The following is a 12,953-nucleotide window of genomic DNA, read 5'->3' as shown; positions in this document are numbered from 1 at the left end:
TTCATCTGCAATATTTATCTGCTCCTGGAGATTTCCTACCAGTGGGCAACCAGCCGTGCCGGAGGAGACGTGGGAAGAGCCGAGCGTTGCGGGTAGGCTCTGACGGCCTGTGCTCCTCCTTCAGCCCCCAGCCAGCTGCTCGGCAGCTGTTGGCACTGCTGGGACCACAGGGATTCGAGCTGGGAGCTTCCCTCGCTCCCCAAGCGTGAAATCCCCGTGGAGCCAGGAGCCCCGGCGCAGCGAGGCGGCGGCAGCAGCCGCGTGCTGGGCTCGGGGGGGGCCTCCGCAGAGGCCCCGCAGGGTAAAGCACTGGGGTGGCTTCTCAGGGTACAGTGTTGCTTACAGTTTGCTTGTTTAGGTGAATTCACGGACTATTTCAGGCCGTGTGTGAGATTTGGATCTGTGGGCACTTGCTTCCAGGAGGACTGAGTCTGCAAAAGGTTGGAGATGCGTCATTTATCCCATCCTTGTGCCAGCTCTCGCTGATCCTTTTCACATAAACGGGCCTTCTGGAGTGGCACATTTCCTCTAACCTGCAGAACTGCTGTTCCAGTAGCCCTGCAGGAATAAAGGAGCTGATTGCCCAGCCTGGCAAAAGGCAAAGACAGCAGCCAGTGGCTGGAGCAGCTCAGCACTCCCCGTGGTGGGAGGCGAAGGTGCCCCTTGCCCAGCTGGCTCCATCCAGGGGCAGGCTTTGGGTGCTGGTGCGGGTTTCAGGTGAGATGTGACGAAGAAAGGGAAGGTTTCTTTGCCCTCTCAGACTGCTTGAATGTTTTTCTTGACTTTTTGTCTGCGAAGCGTGTGACTTTAGTCCCTGCCTCAGAATTAAGCACGGTAGATGCCGCTTAATTGCGAGGGGGGGAAAGCAATGAATTCCCCGGTGGGTAAGAGCTTACCCTTGGTGCCCTGACCTCGTTAAAACACATTAACTCAATAAAATCCCGAGTATTTAAAGACAAGTGACTTCTTCTTACCTGGAGGGGCATAATTAAGCCATTCCACACCCCTTAAAGCAGAGCTGTGGGGAGGAGGAGAGAAGAGCCCCCTGTCCTGCCTGCGTAGGTAAGCGAGCAACTTCCCAGTGGGGTCATTTCGGCTCCCCCAAGCAGCACCCCGCAGCTGGGAGGCTGTCAGCAGGCGCTGGGACAGCCTGGCTGTGATTGCAGAGGAAACCCAGAATTTCCTGAGTGCTGCTGAGTGACAGACACCCTGCCTCTGCAGGGCGCGCAGCTCCGCGGCATCTTGCATCGGTTGAAATTGTGGTCAAGTGTTTTGCATTAAAACAGACAATTTCCTGGACAAGGCATGCAACAAAACCTAGCGGGGGAAGGTGGGGGCGGTTCGGTTCATCCATAAAAATTCCTGTGCAACACAGAATTGGAGTGTCACCCCTTCCTTAGGGCTTCCTTGTTTAAACATTCCTCGGATGTTTGCGAAATGCATCTCAGTTTTATCCATGTCACAGAACAGACCCAAAGCACCTTCACCCCTTGATCTGCTTTGGGGATTTTAAGGGAAATGCAGTTTTCTTGACTGCACGTCTCAATCTGGCCGTGCTCCCTCCTGCTCCAAGCCCACAGCTCAGGCACCACCACGGCAGGCAGTGGCAGCTGGCCCCGCTGCTGGGGCACCGGGGGGACGCAGTGCGGATGTCCCCTCCCCGGGGAGCCCAACAGAGGCCAGCTGGCAGTAACTGTGGGGGCTGAGAGGGCTCAGAGGCCTTTACAAGCTGCCTCTTGGTTATTTTAAAAACATTGTGCTTTGTTGTGTCCTTTGGCTTGGGCAGTGAGGTGGAGCAGGGCTTGATTCCCCTGGGCTCCGGACAAGAGGGGAGCTCACACGGGGTGCTGGGGGCGGCCGTAGCTGTCGGTGCCCTCCCCGTGCAGAGTCCTCATCAGGACCACAGTTATTTGAAGCTAAATCCACCGTCGTTGGCTTCTTCCATGAACACACCAGGGCTGCTGGCTGCGGTTGTTCCACGAGCAGCTCAGCCGCCCAAGCCAAGGTGATGGAGATTTGGGGATGGAAACCCTCCCTTGTCCCTGTGCGAGCCGTCCTGTGCCAGCCCCGTGCCAAGGAAAACTCGGAGAAGTTTATTATTCTGTAACTTGTTCCTGTAGCTCCATAAACACCAAATTTGACCTTGGGACCGTGACTGCTGCTGCCTGTGCTGATCTCCCCGGTGCTTTTGCCCTGACCAGTTTTGCCCGAACTCGTCGACTCGCTGCTAGGGCTCCTGCTCGCCCACCAGAGGAGCTTCCCAGCCAGCGGGGAGCGCTTTGCGTCAGACGTTTCCCTCGTGGTTTTTCTTCGTTCCTGCCATGTGGCCGAGGGTTGGAGGATGAGTAACCAGCCGAAACCTCAGCCCCGGGGTAGGTAGGCGCAGGGTGACCGAGGGTACCTGCTTGTGCCTGCGCTGCCTCGGCAGCGAGCTGGGCCAGTGACTCATCCGAGGAGTGACTTGCGTGGCTGAGGGTTTTTTTTTTTTAGTAGCAATAGTTGTTAATAATAAATAGCTCTGAGTTCAGCGATTGCAAAACAGGGCAGGCTGATAGCCCAGGGACTGAAACGGAAATTTCACCAGGAAACGAGGCAAAGTTCGCCCCTTCCTCTGGTACCAGGGGACGGGTGGGTCAAAGGCTTCAGACCCCATCCAGGTGCGTGCCATGAGGCTGGATTTGGGCTTGTAGGCAGTCGTCACCGAAGACACAACACCCCCATTGCCAGGCTGATTTCCTGCAACCTATGAAAAAGCCTTTGTGGGATCATGCTTTTGGTTACCGGGACAGAAGCCAGTTCAGAAACTCACTTCTTGAGTTCTTGGGAGCCAATTTTCCTTCTCTCAAGGTTTTTACCTGCAGTGCTGTTGACAAAAAATGTGCGTGCGGCCCCAAGAAGCTATGACAACCATCCCTTGTGAACAGTCCCTGGTAGGTAGGATGGAGTGAGGTAAAAACTCACATCTCTCATTAAGAAACAGAACAACGGAAGGGAAAGGAATTTCTTCCTTCATGTGCTCGTGTTGCTTTTTATTTTCAGATGTGCCGTATGTGTAGCCGAAGTTGTTGAAATGTGTTTTCCTTTGTTTATTCTAACTTGCAAATAGCTGCAGCAGGGACAGTTTGCAGCTTTCCAGGCTTAATGCCTCAGCCTTTCTCTTTGCACAAGCTCCTCTTGCTTAACTTTGTAGCTGAAGCTAAAATTTTCATGGAAGTGTGGGACAGCCAAACTTAAATATCTAAGGAAAAGCAACGTCCTGCTCTCTCAAATGAACAAGGGAGTGTAGGAGAGATGAATTTGTCTGGGTTCGGGCAAAGAAAAGGTCCATTGCCTTTGCTTCCTCTTTACAGGCTCAGTTTGAGGCCGTTGAGTAAATTTCCAGTGTGTGGTGGTGTCAATTATTGGGATTTTAAAAGCTTAGCACGAGGCATGCAATATGTGGCGATCAGAACGATGTTTTCCTTTCCCCCCCCAAGGTTTACTTTTGCAATCTGTATGTTGTGCAAATCCCGGGAGAAATTTCTTAAAGCTCTGCCCAGGAAAGAAAAGCTCGACAACAGGACTCAAACCAGATCTGTCAGCCCCTCCAATTCGGGGAGGCTTTGAGCTTCCTCGTGGAAGGGCAGGCCCTGAGAAGTGTCCAATCTGCGGAGCAGGAGTGGAAGGAGCCCTTGAAAAGCGACTGAAGAGGAGTTTGCAGACTCCTAGAGGGCTGCGAACCACAGCCTCAAAATCACTGCTTTGAGCCTGGGAAAGGGAAATTAAACAGGTGCCAGCTGATGGAGCAGGAGGAGGATGAGGAGGTCGCCTTCTCCTGTCCCCCTTCCCTCGCCGCAGGCTGTCCGGCATCCCGCGAGCTGCTACGCCTCGGATGCAAGCGGTGAAGTTTTTTTGGTGCCTCTAGAGAGGTTTTGACTTTCTGTCTAGAAGCTATTAATTACCCAGCCGAGGAAAGCAGAACACAAACCCAATTAATGGCTCCCACCGCTTAGACCTGTCTCCCCGGCTGCTCTGCTCTGAACTAACGAGCGGCTCCTTTCACCGGGCCACCGGTGAGCCTGAACTCATCGCAATTCCTGGGGAGAAATGAAAGCAGCAGAAACACGCGGGAACAAATGGCTGGAATCTGGTCATTAACCCAGGCTGAAGATTGACTCAATCTACTCGTAATTACCCGGGGAGTGTTGGGAGAAGGGCCTGGTGGAGGGTTCGGAGCTGGTATTTGACAGACGATCACCAGCAGTTGAGTTGGCATCGCTGAAGCTGCTGTCCGGCATCGGAGGTGCGGTGACGTGCTGGGTGAGTACGGCTCCTTCACCCCAACCTGGAGCAAAATGGGTCAGTCTGGATCAGCTCCGGCCTCGAGTGGCTCCATTCTTCAGTGATATTTTATGGCACAGCTGCACAGCATCTCATATTTTCGAGTACCTTAGTTTACAGGTCATTTAATTTATTTGCAGGCTTTGTTTCAGTTCCCTAGGGTAATTTTGCTCCTTTGCACACGCCTTCCTATGGAGGCATTAAATTGTGCCGTTTGTCACAATAGTTCAGCTCTTACGCTGGCAGCCAGGGCTCTTCAAAGATGCTTGTGTGAAGTTGAGACTCCTGAATCATTAGAGGATCATGAAAGAAAAAGAATAATTTAGAACAAGGAGATGTTTTGTCATCTTTGAAACTGGGAAGCGTGCAAAAGGAGTGTTTAGCAGTGCGATTCTCCTCAAAGAGCTTATCTCAGGGAATCCAGAAAATGAATTTCCCTGCTTTATGCGGGATGTAAATAATCAAAAATGTCACTCCCGAGCTGCGTAATTTGTTCAACAAAAGAACCTCGAGGAGACGACTCCCCGGGCTTTCATGGTGTGCCCGAGACATCAGAGGACTTGTCTCGGCAGCGATGCGAGCTGAAGCGTTTGAAAACCAAATGAGCAGCAGCGTGTGCCGGGCGAAATAAATAAATAAAGCTCCCAGGTGCTTGGTAAGCTCCCTCGCAGGCTGAAAGCCGTGTTGATCTGGCTAGGCTGGGGGTTAGCTTAGCTCCTGGGAGCTGCGAGGGGATGCAGCGATGCTGTGGTGGTGCAGCGAGGGTTGTTAATGTGCTGTTTAATGCGCTTGGAAGCGGGGCTGAAGCAGGCCCGCAGTTACTATATCATTATCGCGTGTTGGCAAGGAATTGCATTTTTTTTTTTGCCTTGATTTAAAGTTGCTTGCGCGTGTTTATTAAACTGAGATTAGTACTGCATAACAGTTAGGATATTTAAGCACATGTTTAATGTAAGGGGGGGCGCCGAAGTGGGAAAGATATGCGGGGTAAGGGCTGGGTGGTACACGGGAGGGGGGCCCCGTGGCTCCCCCCCAGCCCTGCATCCCCCAGTATGGGCACGCAGCTCAGACTGGGCTCTGCTGGAGGAGCAGGGGCTTTGCCACCCACCTGCACCCCGTGATCCCCCTGTCCCGGGGGGGCACCTCTCGGTGTGAACTCACCCGGAGTGTTTGGGGCTGGAGCTTTTGGCTGCGCTCCCGTCAGAGAACAGGCTTGTTTTCAGCGTTTTTTCCATCCCTGGGGTTTTACCAGGCGCTTCTGCTGGTTCCTCCTGTTGTCCTGTGCTGGTTTTTGTACCTCTTTCTGGCTGCCTCTGTCCCATCTGTGCTCTGACACTTGACCATCACTCCTTTCCCTTCCTCTCCTCCTCCAGCCTCCTGCCTGATTCCCTTTTGCAGTCCCAGTGCCCGTGTGTGTGTGTGCTTTTTTTAAAAAAAATTCCTCTTAAGGCATTTCCATTTGTCTTCGCAGATCATCTTCAACAAAGGCCTCGCATGCTCTAATTTGTTTTCTATTTCCAGCCTACACTTAAAATAACTCCTTTGTTTCATGAATGGCCCGTGCCTGGATCCAAATCCCCCCCTTTTTTTTTTTCTGTGGGGTTTCTTTTCCACCCCCATGTTCCTTGTCAGTATCTTTAAGGGTCTGACGGGTCCCTTTTGGGCAGGCACTCAGCAGCAGCGTGCCGTGGGTGGCCGCGTGCCCGTGCACCAGCACTCACCACGGAAAAGGGAGCGAAGAGGTTTGGAGATGTAGTGCAGGAGCTCAGCGGTGCGCTTTTGCACTTGGGACCCCTCAAACAGACCATCGACTCTGGGACTGCCAAGCAGAAGGAGTTATGGCACGAGCTCAGGGCGTGCTTTGTGCTGCCAGAGCATGAGGTCCATCCTGTGCTGCTGCTCGGAGCGGGGCCTGGTGAAATGAAGCCCTCTGACCTTGCCCCGCACGGCCGCGGTGCCAAGATTTGCTCGCGAACGCTGGCAGAGGTTATCTCGGGGCAGAGCTAAACGCGGGTCCTGCGCTCAAAATAGCTCGGAAAGATTGAAAAGCGGTAACACCAGTCCCAAATCCCGCTTTGCTGCTCCGGGCAGTGACAAGGGCAGGGTGGAGAAGTCGCTTTTCCTTGGGGCTCCGAAGCGGTGCCGCACAGAGCCACCGGTGCCACTGCAGCAAGGACAAGGCACGGTGGCACAACGGGCACAGCTCCCGAGCTGCTGCCATCCCCTCTGTGGCCGTAGGACCTTCTGTGCCTGCTCACGAGGGTAACATCCTGCCATCGTGGTGCTGCGACCCATCAGGTTGTGCTGAGCCCTTGCCTCCTGCTCTGCTCCTCCGAGGCAGGCACGGTGCTGGGAGATGGCACGGGGTGAAGGGCCCCGAGCCCTGCCGGGGAGAGCTCGGGGCGTGCCTGATCTTTCCTGTTGACCCTGTGCTGCTATTTTAATTTAAAACCTCTGTACCCCGCTGTGATTGAATGCTACTGTGGATTCCTGGGCTGCAGACAGTGACATTGTTTTCTTTGTTATTCTGAATAGAGCCCTAAATTTATGGCAGACGGCCGGCTTTCCTATTGAAAGGCCTTAATAGATACAGTACATACAAATATTTGTGGATAATGTCAGCTGTCTTCCAAGAAAATTTCATGCACATATTGATTAGACAAATCCATTATCGTTACATTGTGGTGCGCTTCTTAGGAATGTCCCTCAGCCCATTTTCATTACGTCTTAATTATTTTTCTGCTTCCACCAGCGCTCTAAAGAAAGCGGGGGCAGGTCTCCGGCTGCTTTTGAGCTCTGGTTTTGATCGGGGGCCGTAGGGCATGTGAATGCCATTACGGGCTGCGGGGCGGCTGCCGGCAATAAAGGGGCTTTTCTGCGGGGCCGCGCACACGTGCGGGCTGGGGCTTCGGGCATGGCTGGCTGGTCGGGCTCCTGGAGGCGAACGCTGTGGCTCGGTGTTAATTAAGCGTTATAAACGAAGGTCTCCTTGATTATTGTTTCGAAATGCAGGAGTTGACTGGAGGATGCATCTTTTTTGAGTGCGAAGAGGAAAATCGTCGCATATTCAGCGTCCGAGTAAAGAGGAGCTGATTGCTTTTCCTAAAACTTGCATCGTTTTGCAATTAAGCACTAACTTTTGTGCCAATACTTTTCAATTAAATGCACCCCGGTGAGCGCATCCCGGGCAGGGGATGCATGGCGGGGCAGTCCGGGCTGTTGCCTTTGATAAATCGTCTCCTCTCGTTGTCTTTCTGCTGTCATTTTGTGGGCTACCTTCTAACGTCTTCTGCAGACCATCGCGCTTTGTAGACCACAAGTTGAGTAACGTTACTCTGCACTTCAGAAACAGAATGGTCTGTTAATCTCATTTCAGCAGGTCTTTGCTTTTTTTTTTTAGTGTTTATGTTGCAGCTGAGCAGCCTGTTCTCACTGAGAGCTTTACGAGTGCTGTAAGCGGGGATACAGCGGGGCTTTTGGAGTGCCGGGCGTGCCTTGGTCTCACCTCTCAGCCAGACGAAGCCCGGCAGGGTAATTAGGGCAGCTCACCCCCGCTCCTACCCTGGCAGCAGCAAGCCGGGGACCCAGCTGGGAATCCTGCTGGCCCTTGGGATCACGGAGCACATCGCCGGGCTCGCTCTGACTTTGGAGAGCAACAAGTGCGTTGGGCGCTTTTAATTGTTAGCAAATCAGCTTTCTTGCAAAGGACTCGTAAATCTTTTGCTGCTTGTGCTCGGCATGGGCAGAATCCGTGTGTCGTGCTTTTGCTGGGGTCGGGGCTGTGCTGCTGGTATGCACAGCTCCACGGCCAAGTGCCAAGAGCCCCTGTCCCATGGCGAGGGGGTGTTGAAGGCTTCAGCATCGGGGCAGGGTCCTGGGAGGCTCCCAGACGGGAGGCAAGAAGCGGGTTCAGGAGCCCCTGCAGGTTCTCGCCTCGTCCGCAGCTCTGTGCTGTCGTCCTGGGGCTGGATTTGCCAGTAACCTCCCGCTTTCTCCTGTTTCTAATCAGGCTGTAAATCTCCTCGTACCTAGCACCGTAATGGCTAACGCAGGTCTGTGGATAAAACGTGCTCTGATCAGGGCTCCGACCAGGGGGGAAGAAATACTTTTCCTGTGAGACAATGTCTGTTCCTCATCAAGATCAGTTGAGAAAAGTAGTAACCAAACAGCCCGGCCTTAAAGATTTAAGGAGCCTGGCTGCGCTATTTCTGTTTCGTTTCCCATTAATCTGCCCCTATTGTTTGCATTCCTCTCTTACAAACAATTAATTCACGGGGACCGGCTGCTGGGGCTGGCTCCCCTCGAGGACCCATCCTCCTGCAGCCAGGGAGCTGCCGCTCTTTGGTGCTCCCCGAGCTGGCCTGCCAGGAGCTGATGAGCGTAAAGATGGCACCGAGGGGGAAAATGGCATTTTTCCCCCCACATCTCCACCCCTTAGAAACTGCGGTCTCCGATATCTGAGCTCGGTCACTTCCCCGTGCAGCGCGGTGCCCGTGGATCTGCTGGCACGGTCACCGCTCACCGCCGCACCGAGAAGTTTGGGGAATGTCTGGAGGGCTTTGATTCTGCTCGCCGCCTGCACAAAGAGAAGCAAAAAAGCCTTTAAACTCTTCTGAAGCGTGACAGTGTGTCTTGGCAGTTGGCGCTGCGTCTTAAAGCTGAACTTGTGATCTGAAGAGGGCTGTTTTGTTTGGTTTTGTTTTTTTAACAAAAAAGAGAAAAAGCCATCGCGTTTCTTCCCCTGCAGACAGCTGCCGTGGTGTGCTCCAGTCCTCCTGGTGAGCTCTGAGTGGGGCGCTTGGCTCGGTGCAACCTGCCAAGGGCTCCGGGACCCCTCACCTTGGAGCATGTGTACGGACCTGTGTGCAAATTAACCCCCAGGTGGCTGCGAGCAAGGATGCCCGAGCTCAGATCTGTTGTTGGGAAAGTACCTGAAACTTGTGCAGATCCCAGCTGGCTTTCGGTGCTCTCGAGCGCTGCGCATGCTTCCTTGGCAGCTGCAGGGAGGTTTGGGGCCGGCGATTTGGGGACACGGCTTGGCCCTGTGGCCACGTTTGCAAGCCCCGGGAGCGTGGTGGCCACGGAGGCGAGCGAAGCAGGTGCCTGACCGCCTGCCCGGGGGGGTTGTGGCTCACATCGCATCCCGTCAGGATGCACAAGGGGAAGCAGGGCACTCAGAGTGGAAGTGGAAACGTGTCCCCACCGCCTGCTGGGTGTCTCTGAATTCCCCCACGTGCTCAGGGGCTTTCCTGAACCCTGCAAGGCAGCCGTCCTGTTCCCCATCAGGGGCAAACCTCAATAGCCCACATCGAGATCATCCACGCTTCTGCCATCCTTAGGCCTTAATGGGAATAATTTGATTTTTATTTTTTTTCGTATAACTTGAGCCCTCTGTAAGGGGGATTCCTTTGCTCGCTGGGCCCTGCTGGGGCCGTTGGTTTGGTTTGATTTTGTGTCTGGCTGCCGAGCCGAGCGTGGATGCAGGCGCAGCAGCGAGGCGGCCCCGTGCCTGCTCGTCGCAGATAGCGAGTGGTTTATCAGCACGGGCTGATCTGTGGTCTCGCAGGGGGGGGAAAAAAAAAAAAAAAAGGCTTCCTCTTCTTTTCTTTTCCCACCCCTTTTTGGTTTTTGTACATGCCAACTGCTGGTTCAGTTGAAATTGCGTTGGCTTGGCCTCGCTGCGCGCCCCGGAGAGCGGCGGGGAGAGGCCAGCGGGTAGCTCGCAGCGCCCCAAGCTTTTTCTGCTGCTCCGTGTGTGCTGATGAAAGAGTTTGATACCGCTGCGGAGCTTGCACAAATCTGTACTTAATAAGCACCTCCGCTGGGGAGGAGGCGGCGTGCGCGGCTCTGCCTGAGATGGAGGAGGAGGGAGCGGTGCCGCAGCTCTCCCCGCGCGGGTCCGTGGTGGCAGCATCCTCCAAATCCAGGCAGCCGTGGGAATTTACGCTGTGTGTAATTAACCATTAACAGGAGAATAATCGTTAGTGCCTCCCGAACTGGCAGCACGTAGACGTTTGTTGCTTTTTAGTTGGAATCCTGACCGAGTGGAGGCCTGAGACCCTCTCCAAAGGCGCCACTCGCAGTGTCTGTAACAATCAGCAACTCGTAAACCTCTCCTGGGGGCGAGGGGCGTCCTCCCACTCTGCTGGTTTTCCTGACTGCGTTACAGCTGCGAGAGGGATTGCGACACACGATCAACCATTGAACATGTGGGCGACGTGTTTGTGAAAATACCTCCTGGGCCACGCCATCTTCTGTGGCACTTGATCCTAATCGGCAAGGCTGATTCAATACTCGGGTGGCTCTGGAGGTGACACGGAGTGGCCCCAGGGGCTGCGAGGGCTGCTGGGCAGTCCGGGGCCCAGTTACCTGCTGGGACATCAGGCTTGGCTCGCTGGTGGAGAACCACGAGCAGTCAGGTCCTGGGGATCACCCGAGGCTCAGTGTTCAGCTGTTTTACAGGACTATGGTCGACTTGAGTTCTAATCTGCTGCTTCCCTCTTTTTGCTCGCAGTTGTTGCGTGACGTGGAAGGCGCGCTCACGATGAAGAGGAGCTCCCGGCTCTCCTAATCCTCCGTCGGCGATTTGGAAGCAGCGAAGGCCGCGTCTGCTCTTTCGACATGTCTGGATCTACCCAGCCGGTGACACAGAACTGGCGTGCCGCCGAGCCGCGCTACCCCCCGCACGCCATGTCCTACCCGGTGCAGATCGCACGGCCGCACGCGGTAAGCAGGGCGCCTTCCTTCACCTCCTGCGGGGCAGGGGCTGTCCCCAGCCACGGGGCAGTGCTGCAGCTGCGCGGGCTCTGCTGGGGCCGGTGCAGAGAAATCAGGCTGCTTCTGCCTCCACGATACGGGATTTCATCCTTCCTCTCTCATGCGATCCTCTTCCTTTCCTCTGCACGGCGCTTGCAGCTTTTCTCCTCCTAGCCCTCGCTGTGATGGGCTCTGGCTCATCACCTCCGAGTGCTGGAGACCAGTTATCCACCCAGGGAGCGCACTGGGGTGGTGCTGCAGCACTGGTGAGCACTGGGGGGAGAGGGGAGGCGTGGATCGCAGCCCACCTGGAGCTGGAGCACGCTGGCTCTGGCCTTTTTCAGTGTGACCTTTTTCGCCCTGCACCACGAGGGGAGCAGCATCCTCTCCTGGGTGTGGGCTCTTCGCTCCCCAGCACGCCTGTCCTTGGCCCTCAGGTCCCCACGATCTTTTCCATCTTATCTTTCCCCCTATTTTTCCCTCCCTCCCTTCCCTTTGACCTGTGCTTTCATCTCCCCATGGATCAAGCCGTAAGCTGAGCCGAGCGCTGGCCGTGCTTTACTGAAGAAACTGAAGCTCTCATGGGTTAATTCACCCAGATCCGGCCTTTCCCTTCTGTGCCCTGTCACTCACGTCTGTGCTTGCTCATCCTGGATGTTTGAATGCTTTAGGCTTAAGCCCTTAATGGAAAAAAACTCTCCTTAGTGGAACAGCTTTAGTCAGCTCAGGCTGCTTACATGAATCTTATTAGGTGCTGGAGTGCGGCGCGCGCTTGTCAGGCTGCTCTCTGGAGCCAGCTCGGTGGCGAGCTGCAGCCGGGAGGGCGCTCAGTGAGCGAGGTGACCTCGTCTCGGGGTTACCTGTCTGATGGTGAAGGCTGCTGAACTGTAAAGCTCCTGCTGCGCCGAATTCAAGGTTTGACTTGAAAGGCTGGCAGTCCGAGGGATGTCAGCGAAGGGGTGAAATTCCCCTGTCTGCCCTCTTTGGGCTTCAGCAGAGCAGCGCGGAGAGCAGAGCCCGAGTTCGGAAAGGCTTTGAAATAGAAATGTAAGGAGGGTGCAAGGCGAGCTCTTGGCTGCATTAACTGGCTCATCTAGCTTGCTTGGGGTCTGCGTGCTTCTGCACAAAGAAGCTTTTCATCCAGGGTATGAGACAGGCTGACCTGGTTTGATCCAGCGGAGATTTGCTTCCATCAGTGTGAGCGTGTTTATTTGGGAGGTGGGATGGGAACGAGAGCGTTTGTCTGAACAAGAAAATCCCAGTTCTCTTTTTATCAGGAGCAGAATGTGCCCAGGTGAGCAAGATCTGCTGTTGTGGCAGAGCCAATTTAAAGACAAATCCCAAAGCCTGAAGACCCAGGGAGGAGAGGGATTTTTGGGAGAGCACAAGCGGCTCCTCGCCTTGGGGTTGAGCCCTCGTCTCCTGCCAACACACACTGCTCCCCTTCATGTCGCAACAGCCGGACGACCCAAATGGGGCAGCTGTTTGCAAGTCAGAGCTCTGGGTTTCTCCAACCTGTCCTGCTGCCTGGCTGGAGTGAATACTGGTTTTATTCTGTCCTATTAATGTTGGAAGGCGGTGCTGGCGTTTGCTCCTAGAAGCTATTTTTACAGCCGGGCGCAATCTTCCACAGTTACGCGATACCTTTCGGGTGTCTGCGGGCAGGGGAGGTTGAGGTTTTGGGATGGACGGCCAGGAGGATCCTGTCGCCCGCTCGGGGGAAGCGTGCCAGCCCCGGGGGATCGAGCACACCTTGCTTCTGCTCGAGAGAGTGGAAGGTGCTCCTCGGGCTCCTGTCCCCGCGCTGTCTGCCCTCACCCTCAGCCTCTCACCCCCGTGAGCATCTCACCTGGTAGTGCTGGGGCTGGGGCTGGTCC

The 12,953-nt window shown here is 54.9% G+C and overlaps 1 protein-coding gene across 11 annotated transcripts in view; it reads left to right on the top strand.

The window, feature by feature from the left end:
* The window catches only part of NCOR2 (nuclear receptor corepressor 2), a 224,630-nt gene that overhangs the window by 52,215 nt on the left and 159,462 nt on the right, over window positions 1-12,953 (top strand). For all 11 annotated transcript variants that reach the window (XM_082774065.1, XM_082774067.1, XM_082774066.1 and 8 more), the window contains exon 2: window positions 10,835-11,046. In XM_082774065.1, the coding sequence (XP_082630191.1) occupies window positions 10,942-11,046 (105 nt within the window). In that variant the 5' untranslated portion in view covers window positions 10,835-10,941. The remainder of the gene's footprint in view (window positions 1-10,834; window positions 11,047-12,953) is intronic.

Source organism: Aythya marila (assembly GCF_965140915.1).
Source record: "Aythya marila genome assembly, chromosome: 17".
In the NCBI taxonomy this organism is placed as follows: domain Eukaryota; kingdom Metazoa; phylum Chordata; class Aves; order Anseriformes; family Anatidae; genus Aythya; species Aythya marila.
Note: the sequence above shows the minus strand (reverse complement) of the source record. Positions and strands in the feature narration are given on the sequence as shown.